This window comes from Notolepis coatsorum, assembly GCF_963971535.1.
Source record: "Notolepis coatsorum genome assembly, chromosome: 9".
Lineage (NCBI taxonomy): Eukaryota > Metazoa > Chordata > Actinopteri > Aulopiformes > Paralepididae > Notolepis > Notolepis coatsorum.
In genome coordinates, this window is record NC_140173.1 from 19,491,082 (window position 1) to 19,517,648 (window position 26,567).

The 26,567-nt window shown below is 46.8% G+C and overlaps 1 protein-coding gene across 1 annotated transcript in view; it reads left to right on the forward strand.

The window, feature by feature from the left end:
- LOC311234556 (monocarboxylate transporter 12-B-like) overlaps nucleotides 1-26,567 on the forward strand; it is a gene marked incomplete at its 3' end in the record, with an annotated part of 90,713 nt that overhangs the window by 39,988 nt on the left and 24,158 nt on the right. Inside the window, exon 3 of the mRNA XM_084321805.1 lies at nucleotides 25,410-25,513. Within this exon, the coding sequence (XP_084177931.1) occupies nucleotides 25,410-25,513 (104 nt within the window). The remainder of the gene's footprint in view (nucleotides 1-25,409; nucleotides 25,514-26,567) is intronic.

A 26,567-nucleotide genomic window follows, 5' to 3' on the forward strand; every position in this document is an offset into this window, starting at 1 on the left:
CTCTCTGGTTGGTGTAGGTAGTGTTCCTAACTCTCTGGTTGGTGTAGGTAGTGTTCCTAACTCTCTGGTTGGTGTAGGTAGTGTTCCTAACTCTCTGGGTTGGTGTAGGTAGTGTTCCTAACTCTCTGGTTGGTGTAGGTAGTGTTCCTAGCTCTCTGGTTGGTGTAGGTAGTGTTCCTAACTCTCTGGTTGGTGTAGGTAGTGTTCCTAACTCTCTGGTTGGTGTAGGTAGTGTTCCTAACTCTCTGGTTGGTGTAGGTAGTGTTCCTAACTCTCTGGTTGGTGTAGGTAGTGTTCCTAACTCTCTGGTTGGTGTAGGTAGTGTTCCTAACTCTCTGGTTGGTGTAGGTAGTGTTCCTAACTCTCTGGTTGGTGTAGGTAGTGTTCCTAACTCTCTGGTTGGTGTAGGTAGTGTTCCTAACTCTCTGGTTGGTGTAGGTAGTGTTCCTAACTCTCTGGTTGGTGTAGGTAGTGTTCCTAACTCTCTGGTTGGTGTAGGTAGTGTTCCTAACTCTCTGGTTGGTGTAGGTAGTGTTCCTAACTCTCTGGTTGGTGTAGGTAGTGTTCCTAACTCTCTGGTTGGTGTAGGTAGTGTTCCTAACTCTCTGGTTGGTGTAGGTAGTGTTCCTAACTCTCTGGTTGGTGTAGGTAGTGTTCCTAACTCTCTGGTTGGTGTAGGTAGTGTTCCTAACTCTCTGGGTTGGTGTAGGTAGTGTTCCTAACTCTCTGGGTTGGTGTAGGTAGTGTTCCTAACTCTCTGGTTGGTGTAGGTAGTGTTCCTAACTCTCTGGTTGGTGTAGGTAGTGTTCCTAACTCTCTGGTTGGTGTAGGTAGTGTTCTTAACTCTCTGGTTGGTGTAGGTAGTGTTCCTAACTCTCTGGTTGGTGTAGGTAGTGTTCTTAACTCTCTGGTTGGTGTAGGTAGTGTTCCTATAGCTCTCTGGTTGGTGTAGGTAGTGTTCCTAACTCTCTGGTTGGTGTAGGTAGTGTTCCTAACTCTCTGGTTGGTGTAGGTAGTGTTCCTAACTCTCTGGGTTGGTGTAGGTAGTGTTCCTAACTCTCTGGTTGGTGTAGGTAGTGTTCCTCTCTGGTTGGTGTAGGTAGTGTTCCTAACTCTCTGGGTTGGTGTAGGTAGTGTTCCTAACTCTCTGGGTTGGTGTAGGTAGTGTTCCTAACTCTCTGGTTGGTGTAGGTAGTGTTCCTAACTCTCTGGTTGGTGTAGGTAGTGTTCTTAACTCTCTGGTTGGTGTAGGTAGTGTTCCTAACTCTCTGGTTGGTGTAGGTAGTGTTCCTAACTCTCTGGGTTGGTGTAGGTAGTGTTCCTAACTCTCTGGTTGGTGTAGGTAGTGTTCCTAACTCTCTGGTTGGTGTAGGTAGTGTTCTTAACTCTCTGGTTGGTGTAGGTAGTGTTCCTAACTCTCTGGTTGGTGTAGGTAGTGTTCTTAACTCTCTGGTTGGTGTAGGTAGTGTTCCTAACTCTCTGGTTGGTGTAGGTAGTGTTCCTAACTCTCTGGTTGGTGTAGGTAGTGTTCCTAACTCTCTGGTTGGTGTAGGTAGTGTTCCTAACTCTCTGGTTGGTGTAGGTAGTGTTCCTAACTCTCTGGTTGGTGTAGGTAGTGTTCCTAACTCTCTGGTTGGTGTAGGTAGTGTTCCTAACTCTCTGGTTGGTGTAGGTAGTGTTCCTAACTCTCTGGTTGGTGTAGGTAGTGTTCCTAACTCTCTGGTTGGTGTAGGTAGTGTTCTTAACTCTCTGGTTGGTGTAGGTTGTGTTCCTAACTCTCTGGTTGGTGTAGGTAGTGTTCCTAACTCTCTGGTTGGTGTAGGTAGTGTTCCTAACTCTCTGGTTGGTGTAGGTAGTGTTCCTAACTCTCTGGTTGGTGTAGGTAGTGTTCCTAACTCTCTGGTTGGTGTAGGTAGTGTTCCTAACTCTCTGGTTGGTGTAGGTAGTGTTCCTAACTCTCTGGGTTGGTGTAGGTAGTGTTCCTAACTCTCTGGTTGGTGTAGGTAGTGTTCCTAACTCTCTGGTTGGTGTAGGTAGTGTTCCTAACTCTCTGGTTGGTGTAGGTAGTGTTCCTAACTCTCTGGTTGGTGTAGGTAGTGTTCCTAGCTCTCTGGTTGGTGTAGGTAGTGTTCCTAACTCTCTGGTTGGTGTAGGTAGTGTTCCTAACTCTCTGGTTGGTGTAGGTAGTGTTCCTAACTCTCTGGTTGGTGTAGGTAGTGTTCCTAACTCTCTGGTTGGTGTAGGTAGTGTTCCTAACTCTCTGGTTGGTGTAGGTAGTGTTCCTAACTCTCTGGTTGGTGTAGGTAGTGTTCCTAACTCTCTGGGTTGGTGTAGGTAGTGTTCCTAACTCTCTGGTTGGTGTAGGTAGTGTTCCTAACTCTCTGGTTGGTGTAGGTAGTGTTCCTAACTCTCTGGTTGGTGTAGGTAGTGTTCCTAACTCTCTGGTTGGTGTAGGTAGTGTTCCTAACTCTCTGGTTGGTGTAGGTAGTGTTCCTAACTCTCTGGTTGGTGTAGGTAGTGTTCCTAACTCTCTGGTTGGTGTAGGTAGTGTTCTTAACTCTCTGGTTGGTGTAGGTAGTGTTCCTAACTCTCTGGCTTGGTGTAGGTAGTGTTCCTAACTCTCTGGTTGGTGTAGGTAGTGTTCCTAACTCTCTGGTTGGTGTAGGTAGTGTTCCTAGCTCTCTGGGTTGGTGTAGGTAGTGTTCCTAACTCTCTGGTTGGTGTCTGTAATGTTGAATAATCACTTGGTTGGTTTAGTATAAACACTCTTTATTCAACATCAGGTATGGGTTGACTCGGAACACGACTGCATGCTTAGCCGGCTACTCCCGGGGTGGTCCTGCGCATGCTCCGTCCTGTTATAGGCTGACTCCTGTTACACAGGTATCATGCACAGCGTAATATAGTCCCTGATGTTACTAGACATAACATTACATCTTCCCTCCTTTGAGTAGCTTAACCTGAGGGAAGTAAACCAATTAAACTATCTAGCAGTCCATGGAACATGACTACAATATTAACCTTAGCTATTTTAATTAACATATTATACTTATTATTAACGTTAGTGAATGCTTTTAGAGTTTCTTTTCAAGCCCTGTCACATGAACCTGAACTAGACTCCCGGGTCGACTACCGGTTGCCCACATAGGTGCCGAGGATTATTCTGCCTCATTGGCTCCCTACGCACTCACTATACAGTCTTTCAGGTGAAAAAGTCTTTCAGATGTGATGGCTTTTTAACCACTCTGCCTCTCAACGTGGTGACCGTGGCTGGTGTCTGGATTGGTGTCACCGTCTCTAGCTGTCGTTCGTCTGCTTCCTCCTCGATTACCCCGTCTGCTTCCTCTTCCTCCTCATGCTCGGGCTGGGGAAGTGGTGAAGTCAGCAGACGCAGGTGTCGCCTGTTCCTGCGAAGAACACCGCCTCCGGTGCGGATGAGGTATGACCTTGGGGCACTGCATTTGTCCAGGACAGTGGCAGTTGTAGTCCACCCTTTTTGACTGTCAAGTTTGACAGCAACAGCGTCACCCGGCTTGAGTAGGGGCAATGGGCGGCTTGAGTGACGTCTGTCATAGTGGTGTTTGTAGGCAGCCTTGGCTCTGGAGTCTGCTGCCCTCACCAGTCTGATGTCTGGCCACCGGGGAATAAGCTTTTCCTCCAATATGGGTACAGGAGTACGTATCTGGCGGCCCAGCATCAATTGGGCTGGACTGTATCCTGTTGCCTGGATGGGAGTTGCTCTGTAGCTGAGAAGAGCGAGGGCTGGATCCTTCTGTTTCAGAATGTGTTTAGCCGTCCTCACTGCTCTCTCAGCAGCTCCATTTGCTTGTGGGAAATGTGGGCTCGTTGTGACATGGTGAAAGTCATAGTCCTTTTCAAACTGCTGAAACTGATGCCCACAGAACTGAGGCCCATTATCCGTCACCAGGGTCGTGGGACAGCCCCACCTTGCAAAGATGGCGCTGAGGCGAGACCTCACTGTGGCGCTTGTCATGTCTGGTAGGTAGACAAGGTCGATATACTTTGAGAAGTAGTCGACTACAACCAGGTAGTTTCTTTTGTCCACTTCGCAGATATCCGCAGCCACTCTTGACCAGGGTCTGTCGGGTAGAGGCGTTGGCATGAGCGGCTCTCTGTTCTGGGTGGGTTTTGTCACCTGGCACTGTTTGCAGTGTTCTATCCACTTCTGCAGGGCTTTACCGACGCCCGGCCACCAGACGCTCTGCTTGGCGCGTTCACGGCACTTCACAATGCCCATGTGGCCGTCGTGCAGTCGTTCCACTATTACTGCCCTCATGCATTTGGGAATAACGATTCTGTCGCCATAGATGAGCAGGTTGCGGCATACTGAAAGGGAATCTTTCACTGCGTAGTATGGCATGATGTTGCTTGGCACTTTGGATGCGTATCTTGGCCAGCCATTTCTCACAAACTGTATCACCGTCTGTAGCTCTGGGTCTTCTTTTGTGCGCTCTTTAACCTCATCCAGACGTGAACTTGACATTGGCCATGCTGCCTGTGTGGCTTCCTCTAGAGCCGCTATGTCGTCTGACAGCTCAACCGTCTCCAGGTGCAGCGCTGCAGAAGGATGCCTTGAGAGCGTGTCTGCTACTACAAGCAGTTTGCCTGGGACATACACCGCTTTCGCGTTGAATCGCATCATCCTCAGGAGCAGTCGTTGACAACGAAGTGGCACTGCATCAATGTCTTTGAGGTTGAAGAGTGGGACCAATGGCTTATGGTCTGTTTGAATGGTGAAGTTGTCCAGGCCGTATAGGTATTTGGAGAACTTTTCACATGCCCAGACTGCCGCCAGACACTCCTTCTCAATCTGAGCATATCTTGTCTCAGCATCTGTCAAGGTGCGAGAACAGTATGCGACTGGCAATAATTGTCCACTGTGATTTTGAAGGAGAACACCTCCTAATCCATAGCTGCTGGCGTCGGCACTTACAACTGTCGGCTTGCTGACATCATAGAAGGCTAATATGGGCGCCTCTGTCAACATCTGCTTGACTTTAGTGAAAGCCTTGTCTTGTGCCGGGCCCCACACCCATGCTGTGTCAGCTTTCAGTAGGTCATTGAGTGGGTGTGTGACATCTGCTAGGTTGGGCAGATAGCGTCCAAGATAGTGCACCATGCCCATGACCCGCTTCAGATCTGTGGTGTTTCCAGGGGGCTGGATGTTTCTTATGGCCTCCACTTTTCCCATGTCAGGCCTGACACCACGCTTGTCCACGATGTGGCCTAAAAACTGGACCTGTGACTGTCTCAGTTTGCATTTTTCTTCGTTGAGCTTCAATCCAGCATCGCTTAGCGTTTTCAGTACCGTCTTCAGGCGTTGGTCATGCACCTCTGTGGTTTCTCCATAGACTATTATGTCATCCATGAAGGCTGCTGCACCTGCGTGGTCCTTGAGAAGATTATTCATCTCCCTCTGAAATATTTCTGGAGCGCTGGATATACCAAACGGAAGGCGGTGGAAGAAATATCTTCCGAATGGCGTGATGAACGTTGTTAATTTGGCACAGTCCTTTTCCAGAGGAATTTGCCAAAATCCTGTAGCAGCGTCCAGCAGTGCGAACATGCTTGAACCGGCCAGCTTGGGGAGTATATCATCTAGAGTCGGTAAGATATACTTCTCTCTCTGCACGGCTTCGTTGAGGCGATTTAGTCCCACACATATTCTCACTCGACCATTCTTTCGTGGCACAACCACCATCGGGGCACACCATTCAGTTGGTTCTGTTATTTCCTCAATAACTCCACATTTGACCATCCGCTGAAGCTCCTCCTTCACTTTAGGGAGTAAGGGTACAGAGACTCTGCGAGATGTGTGGACAGAGTAGGGTACTGCACCTTCCCTCAGTTTTATTTTCACTGGGGTTGTTTTTAAAAGTCCCACTGACTCGCTGGGTACCACTGCCTCACTGGGCACATTTGTCACATTTTCCATTCTCTGTATGAGACCCATGGCTACTGACACTTCTCTGCTCAGTAGGTTGTTGACTGTGGGACCTTCCACAACATGTATGTCGAAGCAGTACTCTGTCCCTTTGTGACAAGTGAATGTTTTGAACTTGCCTTTGTTAATTAGTCTGCCCCCTGGACCATCCAAAACAGTATGTGTATACACCAGCTTCGGCCTTGTCACCAATGCGTCATAGGTGTGTTGAGAAATAACACTGGTGTCAGCTCCACTGTCTATCTTAAACTCAACCTCACCTTCTCGGAGTTGCAGTTTTATTGGCCATGGCTTATTAGAGTCCTGCACAGTGATAGAGCCCAAGAAATAATAATCATCAGGTTCGGTTTGCTCTTCTGCATACACATCACTGACCTGTAGAGTGCGACACACAATAGCGTAGTGGCCCCTCTTACCGCACTTGCGACAGTCAGCACGTCTGGCTGCGCACATATCACTCTCGGCGTGCTGGTTGCCGCACCTGTCGCAGTTGCCTTGAGCTGCATGTCTTGTGCCTGCGTGCTGCTGCTGCCTGGGGGGTCTGTAGCTGCCTCTCCTCTCTGGTTGAAATGCGCCTCTCGGCCGCGCGGAGTAAGCTCGTCTTTGTGTGTGCGTCACCTCACACAACTCTGTGGCTCCACTCTGTTCGGAAATCTGTCCCTTGATCTGTTCCGACTGCCTGGCGTGTCTGCATGCCCTCTCTAGGTTTAAATCCGACATCATTTGAAGCTTTTGTGACAATTCTTTATCCAATACTCCTATAACAATTCTGTCCCTTACATTTTCATCTTTCACAGTTCCAAAACTGCACGTGCTCGCCAACTCGTGTAAACAGCGGATGTATTCCTCCATGCTTTCTCCGTGCTTCTGTGCACGCTGGTGGAACTTTGCTCGCTCGTGTATGACGTTAACTTTCGGCACAAAATATTTGTCCAGTTTGTCCAGCACAATTGCATATACTTTTTCATCTCCGTCGGCTGTATAAACGAAGGTCTTGACGATCGATTCGGCTTCACTTCCGAGCGCGTACAGCAGAGTGCACACTTGCACTTCTTCCTCCTCTTTGTCTAATTTGGTCGCAATTCTGTACCTGTGGAATCTGCGTTTCCATTCAGGCCACTGCTCCGGATGACTGAAGTCCAAACTGCTCGGCGGTGGGAACTTTGCCATGGTTGACTTCTGACACCATGTAATGTTGAATAATCACTCGGTTGGTTTAGTATAAACACTCTTTATTCAACATCAGGTATGGGTTGACTCGGAACACGACTGCATGCTTAGCCGGCTACTCCCGGGGTGGTCCTGCGCATGCTCCGTCCTGTTATAGGCTGACTCCTGTTACACAGGTATCATGCACAGCGTAATATAGTCCCTGATGTTACTAGACATAACATTACAGTGTCGGTAGGTAGTGCTCCTAACTCTCTGGTTGGTGTAGGTAGTGTTCCTAACTCTCTGGTTGGTGTAGGTAGTGTTCTTAACTCTCTGGTTGGTGTAGGTAGTGTTCCTAACTCTCTGGGTTGGTGTAGGTAGTGTTCCTAACTCTCTGGTTGGTGTAGGTAGTGTTCCTAACTCTCTGGTTGGTGTAGGTAGTGTTCCTAACTCTCTGGTTGGTGTAGGTAGTGTTCCTAACTCTTTGGTTGGTGTAGGTAGTGTTCCTAACTCTCTGGTTGGTGTAGGTAGTGTTCCTAACTCTCTGGTTGGTGTAGGTAGTGTTCTTAACTCTCTGGGTTGGTGTAGGTTGTGTTCCTAACTCTCTGGTTGGTGTAGGTAGTGTTCTTAACTCTCTGGTTGGTGTAGGTAGTGTTCCTAACTCTCTGGTTGGTGTAGGTAGTGTTCTTAACTCTCTGGTTGGTGTAGGTAGTGTTCTTAACTCTCTGGTTGGTGTAGGTAGTGTTCCTAACTCTCTGGTTGGTGTAGGTAGTGTTCCTAACTCTCTGGTTGGTGTAGGTAGTGTTCCTAACTCTCTGGTTGGTGTAGGTAGTGTTCCTAACTCTCTGGTTGGTGTAGGTAGTGTTCTTAACTCTCTGGTTGGTGTAGGTAGTGTTCTTAACTCTCTGGGTTGGTGTAGGTAGTGTTCCTAACTCTCTGGTTGGTGTAGGTAGTGTTCTTAACTCTCTGGTTGGTGTAGGTAGTGTTCCTAACTCTCTGGTTGGTGTAGGTAGTGTTCCTAACTCTCTGGTTGGTGTAGGTAGTGTTCCTAACTCTCTGGTTGGTGTAGGTAGTGTTCCTAACTCTCTGGTTGGTGTAGGTAGTGTTCCTAACTCTCTGGTTGGTGTAGGTAGTGTTCCTAACTCTCTGGTTGGTGTAGGTAGTGTTCCTAACTCTCTGGTTGGTGTAGGTAGTGTTCCTAACTCTCTGGTTGGTGTAGGTAGTGTTCTTAACTCTCTGGTTGGTGTAGGTAGTGTTCCTAACTCTCTGGGTTGGTGTAGGTAGTGTTCCTAACTCTCTGGGTTGGTTTAGGTGGCGTATTAACATTCCAGCTCCCCTGCATGTGCTTTGGTCACATGCCAAGAGCTTTAACAGTGTTAATTGTGTTCTGGATTACTTGGCCAGGGGAATAACTACAATATACCACCATGGTCAGGGTTATTAGGTACACAGCACTGTTATCTGTAAAAAGTCAAAGGGTTCCATTTCTACACATATTGATGACTGTTGTGAAATGATGAAACCACACACACTGTACTTTATTAATCTCGACTAGACTCGCCTGATAATGACCCCCTGTTGATCCTTATCCTGTGATCCTGTCGTAGCGTTCATTACATTCCAGGCTCTCTTTGTGTTGTAAGCGCTGAGCTCTGCCTCAATATTTTCCTCATACCTCAGTATAGCCCTTTTTATTTCATCCCTCACCTCTTTAATTCCTTCACTGTATTGTCATCACCTTCATTAAGAGCATTTTTCCTTTTACATATCAGACCCTTAATATCTTTGGAAATTAATTATATAAATCTTAACTTCTTTGGTAGGAATCGGAGAGTGTTTGGAAAAGTAGACATAGCTGCACACAACGTCTGTGAGTTCATCAACATCAGAGCAGTTCTCCTGAAACACTGGCCAGTCCATACGTTCATCAACATCAGAGCAGTTCTCCTGAAACACTGGCCAGTCCATACGTTCATCAACATCAGAGCAGTTCTCCTGAAACACTGGCCAGTCCATACGTTCATCAACATCAGAGCAGTTCTCCTGAAACACTGGCCAGTCCATACGTTCATCAACATCAGAGCAGTTCTCCTGAAACACTGGCCAGTCCATACGTTCATCAACATCAGAGCAGTTCTCCTGAAACACTGGCCAGTCCATACGTTCATCAACATCAGAGCAGTTCTCCTGAAACACTGGCCAGTCCATACGTTCATCAACATCAGAGCAGTTCTCCTGAAACACTGGCCAGTCCATACGTTCATCAACATCAGAGCAGTTCTCCTGAAACACTGGCCAGTCCATACGTTCATCAACATCGGAGCAGTTCTCCTGAAACACTGGCCAGTCCATACGTTCATCAACATCAGAGCAGTTCTCCTGAAACACTGGCCAGTCCATACGTTCATCAACATCAGAGCAGTTCTCCTGAAACACTGGCCAGTCCATACGTTCATCAACATCAGAGCAGTTCTCCTGAAACACTGGCCAGTCCATACGTTCATCAACATCAGAGCAGTTCTCCTGAAACACTGGCCAGTCCATACGTTCATCAACATCAGAGCAGTTCTCCTGAAACACTGGCCAGTCCATACGTTCATCAACATCAGAGCAGTTCTCCTGAAACACTGGCCAGTCCATACGTTCATCAACATCAGAGCAGTTCTCCTGAAACACTGGCCAGTCCATACGTTCATCAACATCAGAGCAGTTCTCCTGAAACACTGGCCAGTCCATACGTTCATCAACATCAGAGCAGTTCTCCTGAAACACTGGCCAGTCCATACGTTCATCAACATCAGAGCAGTTCTCCTGAAACACTGGCCAGTCCATACGTTCATCAACATCAGAGCAGTTCTCCTGAAACACTGGCCAGTCCATACGTTCATCAACATCAGAGCAGTTCTCCTGAAACACTGGCCAGTCCATACGTTCATCAACATCAGAGCAGTTCTCCTGAAACACTGGCCAGTCCATACGTTCATCAACATCAGAGCAGTTCTCCTGAAACACTGGCCAGTCCATACGTTCATCAACATCAGAGCAGTTCTCCTGAAACACTGGCCAGTCCATACGTTCATCAACATCAGAGCAGTTCTCCTGAAACACTGGCCAGTCCATACGTTCATCAACATCGGAGCAGTTCTCCTGAAACACTGGCCAGTCCATACGTTCATCAACATCGGAGCAGTTCTCCTGAAACACTGGCCAGTCCATACGTTCATCAACATCAGAGCAGTTCTCCTGAAACACTGGCCAGTCCATACGTTCATCAACATCAGAGCAGTTCTCCTGAAACACTGGCCAGTCCATACGTTCATCAACATCAGAGCAGTTCTCCTGAAACACTGGCCAGTCCATACGTTCATCAACATCAGAGCAGTTCTCCTGAAACACTGGCCAGTCCATACGTTCATCAACATCAGAGCAGTTCTCCTGAAACACTGGCCAGTCTGTGCCCTCGAAATACCCTTGGAGGGCCAGATAACTGTCCTCAGACCAGACTTTGACCTGCCTTTTAATGGTCTCCTCCCTCCTCAGCACAGATCTCTACATACAGTAGGCAGAAGGTGCACAGTGTTGTCCCGCCTCAGACTTAGATCTAGAGTTTTGTTTGACGTGTTGAGCAGGTGATGTATTGATACAAAAAACGGTTCCACTCTATAGGTATAGTGTGCTGTCTGATGACAATACATTTCAATCTAATACATTTTTGATCCGTCGTAAAGCGCCTCCTCGCTACCTGTTGAATACGGGGCAATGCCGAAATTTGCGCACAGCCCTTGCATTATAATGAGCTAGAGGGGCGTGTCTGTATGCAAATTAAGTCAACAGGAACGCGCATTCAAGTTTGTGAATGAGTGACGTATCTCATTCTGGGGATCACAGCTGAGATAATTTGGCAAGTTAAGGCAACCTCTCCACGCGTTGGTGAATCCTTCCAAGGAGGTTGTCGTAAGAGAAATCTTAAGACAATGTTGGTGAATGAGGTCCAATGACCATTACGCCTCTCTGCCAGAGAAGACCAACCAACCTTATCATAGAGAACACAGTGGTGAGTACCATAGCTACTGTATCACCAGTAATACATCTGAGGCAAGAACGATATACAGTGGGGGTTTAAGAGTGGAAGGAGCAGCATGTCTATGAAGTTCATCCCCATAATCCAGCACTGACAGGAAAACTGCTTCAACAACCCATTTTCTACTAAACGGAGGGAAGCTGGTTCTGTTTTTAACATAAATTGTGAAAAGGACAAGACCCAAAATGTATCCTTGCAGAACACCCGTTGTTATCGTTATGTTCCATTTAAACCAATATTACATAACCTTTGCAAGAGCAAAGGATGCTCAACTGTGTCAAATGCTTTTTGACAGATCCACAAAAAGAGCAACACACGGGGCGCCAGGGTGGCGCACCACGTAACGTAACGCACTGCAGTGAAACGCCGCACCGGGTTCGACTCCCGGACCCGGCGACCTTTGCCGCATGTCCTCCCCCCATGTCTCCTCCCATCCTTCCTCTCTGCCGGGCCTGTCCAATAAATCAATACAAATCTACCAAAAAAATTATAATAAAAAAAAGAAAAAAGAGCGAGCAACACAAAAAGAGCAGCACAATGGGCGTTTTCACACCGGCAGGGCTTTGGTTCAAGCTCCGGCTCCGTTCTGGGGCCTCTGAACCTTGGTGCTTTTTGGCGAACCAGCCCGCGTTTACACCTATTTAAGCAGAACCAACGTTCCGCCCTCTCCGTCATCAACGGGGGCCGTTACTCAGGCGGCGGTAAACACAACCATATGAACACGACAAAAATGTGGCGAAATGTGCCCTAGATCAGCTTCGGAGGTTTGGCATTGCACCATGCTGATCCACTCAACAGTATCCACTCAAAATGTATTGTCATTATACAGCACAAGTACAATACACCCTCTAACCAGAGTGGATAAAAAAATGCATAAATGAATGGGAAGAAAAACTTGTGTAACCGAGATATTTGAACCTGGGACCATAGCAATGACAGGCAGCTGCACGCCACTAATCAGTTGAGCTAAAGCGTCCAATTAACTGCAACTGACTAATCCATAGTTTACACTTGTCAAGAGCCAATTGCGCAGTCTATAAATATTGGCATTAATAAATCAGATGTCATGCTAACATGTCATGTTCTACAGTAGGACTTACTACTATGATACCCAATAAAACAAGTCATTAGAATAATAGAAGCCTACTTTTCTGGACCGATTAATTTCGAACGTATACAGTGTGTGTGTGTGTGTTTGTGTGTGTGCTTGCGCGCTTAGGCTCACTAAGCCTTTCTCCACGCATATTCATTAATGGAGCATTTATCTATCCACTCTGGTTGGATGGTGTATTGTACTTGTGCTGTATAATAACAATACATTGTAATCATTTGAGATCAGCCGCAAATCGCTTCCTGTTGTATGGATCGATTGAGTGCAAACCTCTACTTTCCCTTGTTTACGCTTGTCTTCACAGCCTAGAATATGACACGGCCATTGATGATGTCACGGTTCGCAAGGAAAAACCAACTATTTTTCGGTTCCAGCTGAGCACCGATTGCTCACGTTCCGAACCAATTATTCCCGGTGTGAACACGCCGGTTTGAGATTACTACATTCGGGAACCGGCTCCGGCACGGAGCCCGGCCGGTGTGAAAGGCCTAAATGTGTATTATTGTCTAAAGTAGATAGTATATTACTGTGATTGTCTCTGAACCTAAAACTGAGTGACTAGAAGGAAATGCCTTGAGTTGGTTATTTACCAGAGATTTCAGGATTTTAGCTACGAATGGTAACTTGGAAATGGGTCTGAAATTATTATATAATTTCTATCGCCACCTTTATGTAATGGAAATACTACATGTGCCAATTTCCAAATACTCTGGAATACACTTATTGAGATAGAAAGATTGAATATGTACGTTAATTGCTCTGTGATAACTGGAGCAGCCACTTCATCCTCTCCAGGTGAGCTCTGGAATCAATGGCCTGCAGAGCTTCAAACACACAGATACATACTGGTGGTGGAACAGGCCTGAAAGGTAAACTGAGGCACGTGGCTCAATGTGGAAACAATCATGAATAAGAGGCCCTGTGTAATTTTGTATCAAATAAATGTCTGTCTATCTAATTATCTAAAAATTATCTAAAAATCTAATTATTATGACCTAATTACCCGCTGCTATGCAAACCTTGCGAAATTTATAAAAACAAAACGACTATTTCCCTACCTTCAATGTGGGGACTGCTTTGATTTCTGATCAGAAAGGGGTGTACTGTGGAAGTGAATCAATGAGACGAGCAGACGGAGTATCGAGTCTCTGAACTTTACTTCCAAACAAATCCAACAGAACCAAGGTACAGCCACACCCTTAAGTCAACTCCCTCCTGTCACTCAATCAGTGTCCATTCTGAAGTGAGACACCTCCCTCTAGTGTCCACCACACAGGCCCCCCCCGAACATTCAGAATTGACATTCAGTGCAACACCAAACAAACGGAACTGAACACAACAAACCCCCAAAAACAGTGCACCCAGTGTCTTCAGTCTCTTTTAGGAGGTCTGACCACGCGGCCATAACGACTGTATTTAACAGTCACAGGGAACGTGGAAGGGGAAAGGGTAAGGGTAGGGGCAGGGGGCCGTCCCCGCCGCCGCCGAGGCCTCGCCGGTGGAAAGGTAGGGGTAACAACGGCCGGAGGGCATGGGACAGGGGAAGACTTGGGTGGCCGGCCCCGGCGCCGGGGCTGAGCCAGCTCCACCGGCCCATTTGGGACCACATGAGCAGGCTTAAGACGATCGACTGAGATCTGCTCCATATTCCCCCCCATGTCCACCACAAAGTACTTGGGGCCCGGCTCGAGGACGCGGAAGGGCCCGTCATAGGGAGCCTGCAGTGGAGAACGGTGGGCATCATGACGGATGAACACATACCTCGCAGTCATCAGGTCCTTAGGAATGTAGGACTGGGGAAGGCAGTGATGTGTGGGAACTGGGGCAAACACCCTCGCTGCGTCCTGGAAGGCAGATCGGTGAGCTGTAGTGGACCAAGGGGCAGAGGAACCAGGAAGGAACTCCCCTGGGACCCTCAGCGGTTGACCAAAAACCAATTCGGCTGAAGAGGCCTGCAGGTCTTCTTTAGGGGCAGTACGCAGGCCCAACATGACCCACGGAAGACGGTCGACCCAGTTGCCATCTGTGAGCGTGGCCCGGAGAGCGGCCTTCATGGATCTGTGAAAACGCTCACACATGCCGTTGGCCTTTGGGTTGTATGCTGTGGTACGATGGAGTTTCACCCCAAGTCTCTCAGCCACGGTGCTCCACAGCTCAGAAGTGAACTGGGATCCCCTGTCCGAAGTCAAGTCCAATGGCGTGCCAAACCGAGTGACCCAGCCGAAGATAAACGCCCGAGCCACCTCCGCAGCCGTTGTTGATGACAGGGGAACAACCTCCGGCCACTTGGTGGTCCTGTCCACCATAGTGAGGAGGTGTGTGAAACCCTGAGACGGGGGAAGTGGGCCCACCAGGTCCACGTGGACATGGTCAAACCGCCTCTCTGGAATGAGAAACGGCTCCAGGGGGGCCTTAGTGTGACGATGTACCTTGGCACGCTGGCACGCCACACAGGAGGCCGCCCATACTTTGACGTCCTTCCTAAGGCCCGGCCAGACGAACTTGGCCGCTACCAGCTTGACCGACGCCTTTACCCCAGGGTGTGAAAGGGCATGAATGGTGTCAAATACCCGGTGGCGCCTGGCAGTTGGAACCATGGGGCGGGGCTGGCCAGTGGAGACGTCACAGAGGAGCGTGGCGCCGCAGTCGTGAAACACCACATCCTCAAGTCGAAGTCCTGTCACAGCCGTCCTGAACGCCTGAAGGTCTGAGTCGGTGAGCTGGTCAGCAGCCATGGCAACATAGTCGATGCCCAGGTGCACAGGACTGACGCGCGCCCGGGAGAGGCAGTCCGCCACCTGGTTGTCTTTACCGGCTACATGCTGGATGTCGGTAGTGAACTCCGATATGGCGGAAAGTTGGCGCTGCTGCCGCCCCGACCATGGCTCCGTGGTCTTGGCCATGGCGAACGTTAGGGGCTTGTGGTCGACAAAAACTGTGAACTTGCGGCTCTCCAGCAAGAACCTGAAGTGACGTATGGCGAGGAAGAGGGCCAGGAGCTCCCTGTCGAATGTACTATACTTCCTCTCGTTGTCGCGCAGCTTCCTACTGAAGAAGGCCAGAGGCTGCCAGGCGCCAGCCACCCACTGCTCGCACACCGCACCTACTGCATAATCGGAGGCATCGGTGGTGAGGGCTATAGGAGCAGCAGGAGATGGGTGTGCCAGCATGGCAGCGTTGGCAAGGGCAGCCTTAGAGCCCTCAAATGCCTGGACCCGCTCCGGGGACCAGCCCACGTCATCGTTGGCTCTCTTCCCCTTCAACGCCTCGTACAGAGGTCTCATCAGGTGAGCCGCATGGGCTATAAACCTATTGTAAAAATTAACCATCCCCAGGAACTCCTGGAGAGGTTTGATGGTGAGGGGGCGGGGGAAAGCAGCAATTGCCTCCACCTTGGCGGGTAGAGGAACAGCCCCCTGGGAAGAGACATGGTGGCCCAGGAAATCCATGGCCGGCAGGCCAAACTGACATTTGGCCGGGTTCACGATCAGCCCATGCTCGTTGAGCCGCTCGAACAGTTGACAGAGATGTCCCCGATGCTCCTCCACCGATGCACTGGCTACCAGGATGTCGTCCAGATAAATAAACAAAAATGACAGGCCTCGCAGCACAGAGTCCATCAGCCGCTGGAATGTTTGCGCTGCCCCTTTAAGGCCGAATGGCATGCGCAGGAATTCAAACAGTCCAAACGGGGTGATAATGGCAGTCTTGGGCACGTCGAGCGGATGGACCGGTACCTGGTGGTAGCCACGCACCAAATCTATTTTAGAAAAAATTGTGGCGCCCGCCAGGTGGGCAGAGAAATCCTGGATATGTGGCACTGGGTACCGGTCATGAGTGGTGATGTTATTTAGGCGACGGAAATCACCACACGGACGCCACTTCCCGTCCGCCTTGGGGACCATGTGTAGTGGGGAGGCCCAAGGACTGTTGGACCGGCGCACAATGCCGAGCCGTTCCATTGTGGCAAACTCCTCCCTGGCTATTGCCAGTTTAGCAGCATCCAGGCGGCGCGCCCGTGCATAAACTGGCGGGCCCACCGTTGGGATGTAATGTTCCACCCCATGCTTGGCGACAGAGGCAGAGAAAGTGGGGACAGTCAGAGCAGGAAACTCAGCGAGGAGGCGCTGGTACATATCGCCTGTGGCGAGCATATTGGCCAGGGCAGGCGGCCCCGGCCCCCCTAGTGTGCAGGGGTATGTGTCAAAGGACACAGAGCCAATCAGCCTACGGTTCGCAACGTCCACTAACAGTCTGTGAGCACACAAAAAATCCGCGCCCAGTATAGGCACCGACACTGAAGCAATAATAAATTCCCAGCTAAACTGCTGTCCATGTAAACACATAGTCACGTACCTGGTACCAAACGTACGGATGGAAGTCCCATTAGCCGCGTCCAGGGGTGGTCCATGACCGTTTCCCAAGGCGTCCGTGGCCGACGCAGGCAGGATGCTCCTCTGGGCGCCAGAATCCACCAACAGACGCCTTCCAGACAACGTGTCCTCGATAAACAACAGCTCGTTGATATTGACGCCAGCGCTCATAGCCGCTAACGAGCGCCGGCTCTCGCGTTTCCCTGGTTACCAAAGGTGCATGGTGGAACACAGCTCTTCGCTTTGTTGCCAAAACGGCGATGATAATAACAAAGCCCTCTATCATCCCTCTGTGTCTGATCCCTGCGATCAGCCACCCGATCAGACACAGCAGCCACACAGTACTGACGGGAGGCCAGTAGTATTCTATCCGCCTCCTCTGCCAATCCCCGGTAATCCTTGGTGCGCACGAGAGGCGAGCTGGCCAGAGCCGTGCGCACCGGAGTCGGGAGTTGACGCAGGAACAGCTGCACAAAAATAAACGTAGCGTCACCTGAACCAAGCAGTGCTAGCATGTTCTCCATCAGTTCTGTTGGTTTACTGTCCCCCAATCCGTTGAGGGACAATAGGCGCTCCGCGCGCTCTGCATCTGACAGCTGGAAAATGCGCAACAGCTGTTCTCTGAGCGCGTCGTATTTGCCGGCTGTTGGCGGCTCTCTCAGGCATCCCATCAGCCGGCGTGTAGTGGAGGAATCCAATGCCGCCACAACATGGTAATATTTCGTCTCATCCGACGTTATTCCGCGGAGGTGAAATTGTGCCTCGATGTGCTGAAACCACGGGGCCGGGTCATGCTGCCAAAACTCTGGCAACTTGACTGTAGCTGCATACACTGCGGGAACCACAGCCGGTGGATTCTCGTTATTGCTCATATTTCACACGTTTAGGGTCACCACTGTGGAAGTGAATCAATGAGACGAGCAGACGGAGTATCGAGTCTCTGAACTTTACTTCCAAACAAATCCAACAGAACCAAGGTACAGCCACACCCTTAAGTCAACTCCCTCCTGTCACTCAATCAGTGTCCATTCTGAAGTGAGACACCTCCCTCTAGTGTCCACCACAGTACCTAGTTTTTTTTTTTTTTTTATCTTTTCCCCCCTCCTTTTGGAAGGATCACACTACCACCCTTAGATCCTATCCGCGCTGAGCAGGCGCCCCGACCGAACTGTAGGAGTCGCTGTTTACAACGACCCGGACCCACCCCGCCAGCTTCTCCCACCCTCTAATACAGCCAATTGTATTAGTGTGAACGGCCAGCCAAGCTGGTGACAATGCCGGAGCTGGGAGCTGCGTCTCCGGGGTTGGTGACGAACGCAATCTCCGCTACGCCACCTGACCGCCCTGGTTTACCTAGTTTTTAATAAACATTTAGCCTCTCTCTATCAGATCCTAGACTGTGGAACAGCCTCCCTCTCTATCAGATCCTAGACTGTGGAACAGCCCTCTCTCTATCAGATCCTAGACTGTAGAACAGCCCCCTCTCTATCAGATCCTAGTCTGTAGAACAACCTCCCCCTCTCTATCAGATCCTAGTCTGTAGAACAGCCCTCTCTCTCTATCAGATCCTAGACTGTGGAACAGCCTCCCTCTCTATCAGATCCTAGACTATTAAACAGCCTCTCTCTCTATCAGATCCTAGACTGTGGAACAGCCTCCCTCTCTATCAGATCCTAGACTATTAAACAGCCTCTCTCTCTATCAGATCATAGACTATTAAATAGCCTCTCTCTCTATCAGATCATAGACTATTAAACAGCCTCCCTCTCTATCAGATCATATAGAAACAACCTCCCCCTCTCTATCAGATCCTAGACTGTAGAACAGCTTCCCTCTCTATCAGATCCTAGACTGTAGAACAGCTTCCATCTCTATCAGATCCTAGACTGTAGAACAGCCTCCCTCTCTATCAGATCCTAGACTGTAGAACAGCCTCCCTCTCTATCAGATCCTAGACTGTAGAACAGCTTCCCTCTCTATCAGATCCTAGACTGTAGAACAGCCCTCCCTCTCTATCAGATCCTAGACTGTAGAACAGCTTCCCTCTCTATCAGATCCTAGACTGTAGAACAGCCCTCCCTCTCTATCAGATCCTAGACTGTAGAACAGCCCTCCCTCTCTATCAGATCACTGTAGAACAGCCCTCCCTCTCTATCAGATCACTGTAGAACAGCCTCCCTCTCTATCAGATCACTGTAGAACAGCCTCCCTCTCTATCTCTAACCCTACAATGCATTTCTTCTACTTAAAATATGGTCCATCAAGCCAACACCAGATTATAGCTCACATCCAGAAGTTGCATCATGTTATCACACGTCACAGAGTCATGCCGTTTGTTCTGGTCAGTATAATTCATCATGTTAAAACAAGTCACAGAGTCATGCCGTTTGTTCTGGTCAGTATAATTCATCATGTTAAAACAAGTCACAGTACTGTTTGTTCTGGTCAGTATAATTCATCATGTTAAAACAAGTCACAGTACCGTTTGTTCTGGTCAGTATAATTCATCATGTTAAAACAAGTCACAGTACTGTTTGTTCTGGTCAGTATAATTCATCGTGTTAAAACAAGTCACAGTACTGTTTGTTCTGGTCAGTATAATTCATCATGTTAAAACAAGTCACAGTACTGTTTGTTCTGGTCAGTATAATTCATCATGTTAAAACAAGTCACAGTACTGTTTGTTCTGGTCAGTATAATTCATCATGTTAAAACAAGTCACTGTACTGTTTGTTCTGGTCAGTATAATTCATCATGTTAAAACAAGTCACAGAGCTGTACTGTTTGTTCAGTATAATTCATCATTTTAAAACTAGGGCTGGGACTTTATCACATAAATTTCGATTAATTAACTACAGAAAGAATTAAAAGTTAATCGCATGATGATGTTTCTTTATTGTGTAAGAATGTTACCTTTCAAAGGAGACCAGACTCATGCATGTGCTATAAGTTATAACATATAATAAATCGCAAATAACCTTTTTTCTTAGTGTGGTTTGTTCGTAAAAAATAAATAAAATAAGAGAAATTGAGATCAATCAAGAGTTTTTTTTTTCAATTGTCAACTGTTCTGGAATGTACTTGAAAGTACTGCGTTTTACTTTTACCTCGAAAGTGCTTGAGTTTAAAAGGTCCTTTGCGCTATATATATATTATTCGTAAAATTGCTGCACTTTGTTAAAAATGGCATTGATCTGTTGGTCTGTGTAGTAGCTAATACAGGATTTTGCTGCTTAAATGTATGTATATTCATTGATTCACTCGTATACCAAAATTCATTTGAATTGAAAAATGTTGCTTTTCGCATCAAATATTGATATGCGATTCAAATTTGATAAATTTCAATTAATTAACTATAAAGTCTCGAATTAATCCGATTAAAATGTTTAATCGAGTCCCACCACTAGTTAAAACAAGTCACAGTACTGTTTGTTCTGGTCAGTATAATTCATCATGTTAAAACAAGTCACTGTACTGTTTGTTCTGGTCAGTATAATTCATCATGTTAAAACAAGTCACTGTACTGTTTGTTCTGGTCAGTATAATTCATCATGTTAAAACAAGTCACAGTACTGTTTGTTCTGGTCAGTATAATTCATCATGTATAATTCAGTGATGTACATTTTCCTGGAAGTACTTTTTTTTGAACAAATGATTTTTTTATTTTCAACTATGATGCACTCGGTGCATCACAGACACGAAAGGGGCTAAAGGAGCAGGAGGATATTGATCACCGCGTCACATATCTCTTCAATCAAGGCCTGACACAGGCTGAAATAGCTTTATGCCTTGCTGTTACAGATAATATACACATTAGTGTGCGTCATCTAAGAAGACGGTTAGCAAAGGCTTCAGCTTTACCGGCGGCGCAATCAAAGTGAGCTCTCCTACAGGGGGCTGCAACTCGAAACTGGCCCCCGTAAATGTCCAACCCCCCCCCCGCCCCCCCCCCCCCCCCCTCCAAATGTAGTTTCCTCCCCGTCGTATGTACGGACTTCGTTATCTCGAGATAATAAGTCGTTATCACGAGAAAAAACGGACTTTGTTATCTCGAGATCTTGAGAAAATGATCCCGTTATCACGAGAAAACAAATTAAATTATCCCGTTATCACGAGAAAACTAATTAAATTAACTCGTTATCACGGGAAAACGGAGTAAATTAAATGTATGAATGTATGGCCTTTTAGGGCTTCCGTACAAGTGACATAGTGAGAGAGAGAGAGAGAGAGAGAGAGAGAGAGAGAGAGAGAGAGAGAGAGAGAGACATCCATGTATGACTAACAGTTATGTAATGAATGACACTTATGTAATACGTTCAGAAATACAGTACAGATACACATAGAAGCTGTAGATATGGATGTCTGGAGATAGAGACGGTATCTCAGCTGGTGATAATGAGTGGTCCTGTAGTAATGTGGGTGCTACTTGGGTTCCAACCAACTCAGTAAAACTCAAAGACAAACTTGATGCTTGACACCAACCAAACCTGCATTTATTTCTCACAACTAAACAAACAACAAGCAAACAACAAAAAACACACTTTTTTAATCGATATCTGAATATCTTCTTACTGTTTTACTACTATCTACTATGAATATAATTACTATCTATATGCTACTATGTCTCTACTGCTATGCCTATACTACTATCTACTATGCTACTAAGTCTATACTACCCCTATGCTACCCCTCCTGCTGACTTGTTGTACACAATTTGTAAGTCACTTTGGATAAAAGCGTCCGCTAAATGACAAAATGTAAACCGGATAAATTTAACATAATATGTCTGACTCTGCAGTCTTGCCCATGAGCTCTCTCTCGTCGTCTGTGTGTGTGTCAGAGCCAGGGGCGGACCTAGCACATTTGGCGCCCTAGGCGAGATTCACCACTGCGCCGCCCCGCCCCCCCCCTAATTTTTTTTTTTTTTTTGTAATTTTTTTTTTGTAATTTTTTTTTTTTGTAATTTTTTTTTGTATGGCTTTTGCCTCTTCATAGTTCTCTAACGTTAGTCTTTCTTTCCTCAATGTTCAATTCTATAAACACTTGACCGATACCCATCAATGCACAGCGCTCTAGCATGTTCTGACTGTGAACACCTAAAGCTGAGGCTCAGACCGACCGACCGTTTTAGATTTTTGGCTCATTTTCCCTTATGTTAGAATTTTTTTATGTAAAAATAATGGTTGCAGATATAGAGGGGGGCGCCAAAACTGCACAGAGAAAAAAAAAAAAAAAAAAAAAAATGATTTTTTTTTTTTTTTTTTTTTTTTTTTGCGCCCCCCTCTGGGTGGCGCTCTAGGCGACCGCCTATATCGCCTGTAGGAAGGTCCGCCCCTGGTCAGAGCTGCCGTCCCAGTCTCACTGTGAAATAGAATAGAGGGGTTAATGGCACGAGCTGCACCTGTGCTAATTAACCCTCGCCCACCACTGCTCCGGTGAGTCCCTCCTGTCTCTCTCTCTCCTCGGCCGACACCAGAACCACAGCCCTCCTCCCACAGACCCATAATGGCTAATGTTGTGTCCAGTACAAAGATCACTGGCTGCTGTAAACTGTCACCTCAACTCACCTCCCCAGTGGCTCTAGAGCCTTGCATCACGTGTCCCCTCCCTCCGGTACTCCAGGAGGCAGCCGTCGCATCTTTTCACCTGCACAGCGCCATCTCTCAGCGGCGAGGGTCTGCGTGGGAGGGACACGCCGCCCCTGTCGCTTCCTGATTCTACTGCGCAGGCGCACCAACCGACCTGTAGGAGTCGCTGTCCACAACGTCCGATCTCCACCCATCAGCTTCCCACCCCCTAATACTGCCAATTGTATTAGTATGAACGACCAGCCAAGCTGGTAGCAACGCCGAGAGCTGGGCTCGAACCCAGCATCTCCTGCGTTGGTGGCGAGCGCCTTGCCCACTGCGCCACCTAGCCGCCCTACACCCGTTGCTTATCAATGACTTGCTTGCAGTCAACATGTACGAAACGGATAGTTTTTTCATCTGTACATTTCCGTTTTATACCGTTTTGAATACGAGTATAGTTTTGGAGATTTCTAGTAATTCCAGAGAAAGACACGATAATAGCCCTTTAGTGGAATACACAAAACACGTTGTCATTTTTCGGCTGATTCATGAATCGTTTTCAAATGCTAGATTATCGATAGTATATGTGTCCTCATATACGAAGAGAAGCGGCGTCTGAAAAATCGCTTCTCCGTACTTTGGTCGGCGCGAACCTCACACACACACACACACACGCTCCGATGGCGGAGAAAGGAACATCTGATTACCCCAAGATTCGTAACATAAAGGCCTTACCTCACATCTGATGTCATGCAAAAATATTAATCCAATTCCTGATCGCCATTCCAAATATCGATCGCGTCCATTGATCCAACGTTATAGTCCAAAACACATAATCCACAATGCTTCCAGTCCCCCCAGTCAATGCAATAGTATCCAGCTGCATGCCAGAGAAGTCAAACCTGGACCGGACTTATTTTTTTGATGCACAGTCTCAGCCAATCCAATCCAATGATCAATACCATCCGGGAGACGATAGGCGGTGGTATTTGCCCTTTGCGAGCTCAGACCCATTCCCAATGATAACGTCAGGCTGGATGGATGAAAAATGTATGGATATCGCTAATAAAAGAAATAACGATTAAAACCTGACTATACTCGTGATTGGCACTCAAGCGATGGCGAGTTAACCCGACTATACTCGTGGTTGGCACTGAATGGGTTAACATTACCCAATTTCAACAGGAACGAAGCGTAAACGTTGATAGCTAGCTACGGAGTACACAGGGTAGCTAGCTGAGCTAATAAATGAAGCACAGCATCTGTAAAAATGTAGATGAATAAACTCACAAAATACAGCGCTACTCACAATATTCAGCAATACATTGAAGAAACACAAGATCAATATTCTAAATATGATATTCTTATCTTGTATTCATTCACAACTTGTCAGAAACAGAAGAAAGTAACCTGCCTGTAGCTCCTCCGTAAACAGACTGGGAAAGAGGTGGGCGACATAGCAACATGAACAAGGCAGGGGTGTCCCTAAACAATGGTATAGGGGTGCAGCGCCACAGCCATGATTTTATTTTTTATATATCTATAAATGTTTTCCTTTTTTTTTGCAGTGAAAGCTTGGGGCCAGCTTATACCTCATACACTGTACTTAAATAAATAACATTTGCACTTTAGTATGCTATAATATTGAAATTACATCTTAAAGTAATAAATAAATAAATAAAAATAAATAACAGCCTGCTATGAGAACTGTTTTACTGATTCACACCACTATTAATATAATGAAATTCAAATGACCAATTATTTAGTAAATGTCCTTAGAATGGTGAGTGAGTATTTTATTTGGTTCTCAGGGTTAGTGGCATCTAGATTATGTCAGTTATTGCATGTAAATCCAAGTTGATGCGAAAGTTTGACCAAGCGCTGCTCGCCATTTTGAAAAATACCTGCCATGGCCACCAGTGCCAATATACCTATCAACGCATCTGCCAAATTTGGTGCTTTTATCACAAAATGAACAATTGGTATATGTTGAGCTATGCCGCTCTACTAATAGGAAAATGAATAATTATTAATTAACAGATCGCTCCTAGCTTTGTCTGTGGTTCATGCACCTGTGGCCCAGTGAACAAAGCCTACTGATATACATGTCTCTCTCTGATAAGGCAGGGGATTTTGGCAGTTAAAAAGAAATAAAAAATCGCTAGTCGAAAAAACTAGATTAGCATAGCAGATCGACGTCAGTACATTCTCTGCATTCAGTCATTTAGGGTCAGCAATTTGGCTTTTAAAAATTTGGAATGTTAACAAAACATTAAATATGTTGGTGAAAGGCGGCTGGGTGGCGCAGCGGACATTGCGCTCGTCACCAACGCAAGAGACACCGGGTTCGACTCCGGCTGTCGGCGTTGCCTGCGGCTTAGGCCAGCCGTCATACTAACTCAATTGGCGGAGTTAGCGGGTGGAAGTCGATGGGTGATAATCTAGACGTTGAGGACAGCGACTCCTACAGGTCGGTTGGGGGACGCCTGCACAGCAGAGACAGGAAATGGCGGGGGTAGTGTGAGCCTCCCACACGTTACACCTCGCCAATGAGAGTCCGCGCTGGCAGGTGAAAAGATGTGACAGGCTGCCTCCTCGTGTACCGGAGGGGACACGTGATGCAAGGCTTCTATCCTCCCTACAACCGGCCAGTGGGGGGCGAGAAACGTTCAAGACAGGGGAGGGAAGAATTGGCACAGTGGAATTGGGATGGGAGAAAAATACAAAAAGAGGAGAAAAAGTGGATAAAAAATTAAAATATGTTGGTGAAACACAATTTTCCCATGAATCCCACATGCAGGACAAAATTACGGGTAAAGGAAAAGACTGTTAATTTCTGCCATAGGTGGGGGGATAACCGGGGCTCATAATGATGACGTGAATGTGCGAGAGTTTTCACATTCTGTCATTTCTGAATTTTAATCCAATTTTTATAATTTGAATTCACTTGCACTTGTTGCAAGACGCTCTGGATAGAGTTGGTGTTTGCTAAATGACTTGGTGAGTTTGGCCAGTATGGAGCACTAAATACAACCCTCTCTCTCTCTCTCTCTCTCTCTCTCTCTCTCTCTCTCTCTCTCTCTCTCTCTCTCTCTCTCTCTCTCTCTCTCTCTCCCTCTCTCCCTCCCTCCCTCCCTCCCTCCCTCCCTCCCTCCAGATGCGTGTCTATCTTCTTCGTAGAGTTCCAGCTGCACTTTGAGAGGGATTACGCAACAACATCTTGGATTCACAGTTTGGTCGACTCCACCACCATGCTCTGTGGTAAGACCCTGGATGATGTGGTATTAAGAGGCAGCGAGGTGTTGTTGTCCAGCAGGGGGCACTCTGGACTTGTCAGTAACAGTGCCCCTGTTACGGTGATAGGGACACCGTACAGTTGCAAGTGCCATCCTTCAGATGAGACGCTAAACCGAGGTCCTGACTGAATTTGGTTGTTAAAGAACCCAGGACGCCTATTGTAAAGAGTAGGGGGCTCCCCGACGTTCCTGGCCAAATTCCCAATCAGGTCTACGACATCAAGGCCACCTAATCATCCCTCCCCCTTAATTTGCTGATATCAATCCCTGTCTCCTGAGCCGTTCAGCCATTGTGTGTAGTGTGATGTGTGCCTGGTGCCAGTGTATGGCAGCCATTGAGCCTGCGTGGTTGGGTGCTACCAGTGGTGGTGAAGGAGGCAATTTCCACCCTACATTGTGGGGAGCGCTTTGAGTGTCTAGAAAAGTGTTATATAAATGTAATGATCATTCATTCATACTGTACCTCCCAAGTCCAATTAAAATTCTTAGACGCAAATTAAAATTCAGTGTCAAAAAGGGGGAAATGCTTCTTTTAATGCATAGCATTCACTTCTTGTCGCTTGCATTCGCTATGCATTAAAAGAAGCATTTAAACATATTCCCCTTTTTAAAAAGTATATTCCTACCCATACAGTATATACTTTTCTGAGAGTATACTTGCAATGTATTTCTGGTACTTCTTATAATAATAATAATAATAATAATAATAATAATAATAATAATAATAATAATAATTATTATTATTATTATTATTATTATTATTATTATTATTATTATTATTATTATTATTATTATTATTATTATTATTATTATTATATTTGGCATCTCAAAAGCATTATGTGCTTTCATGCACTAATTCAAAACACGTGTTTAGTATGATATTATGTCATTCATATGTTGTAAGTGGAATCTAAGTACACTTAAAACATTTAAACCCACACCCAAGTTGTACTATTTTGGTAATCAAAAGTAACCAGCAATACATTAAAAGTATAATTTCTGTATATTTAAGCACATTT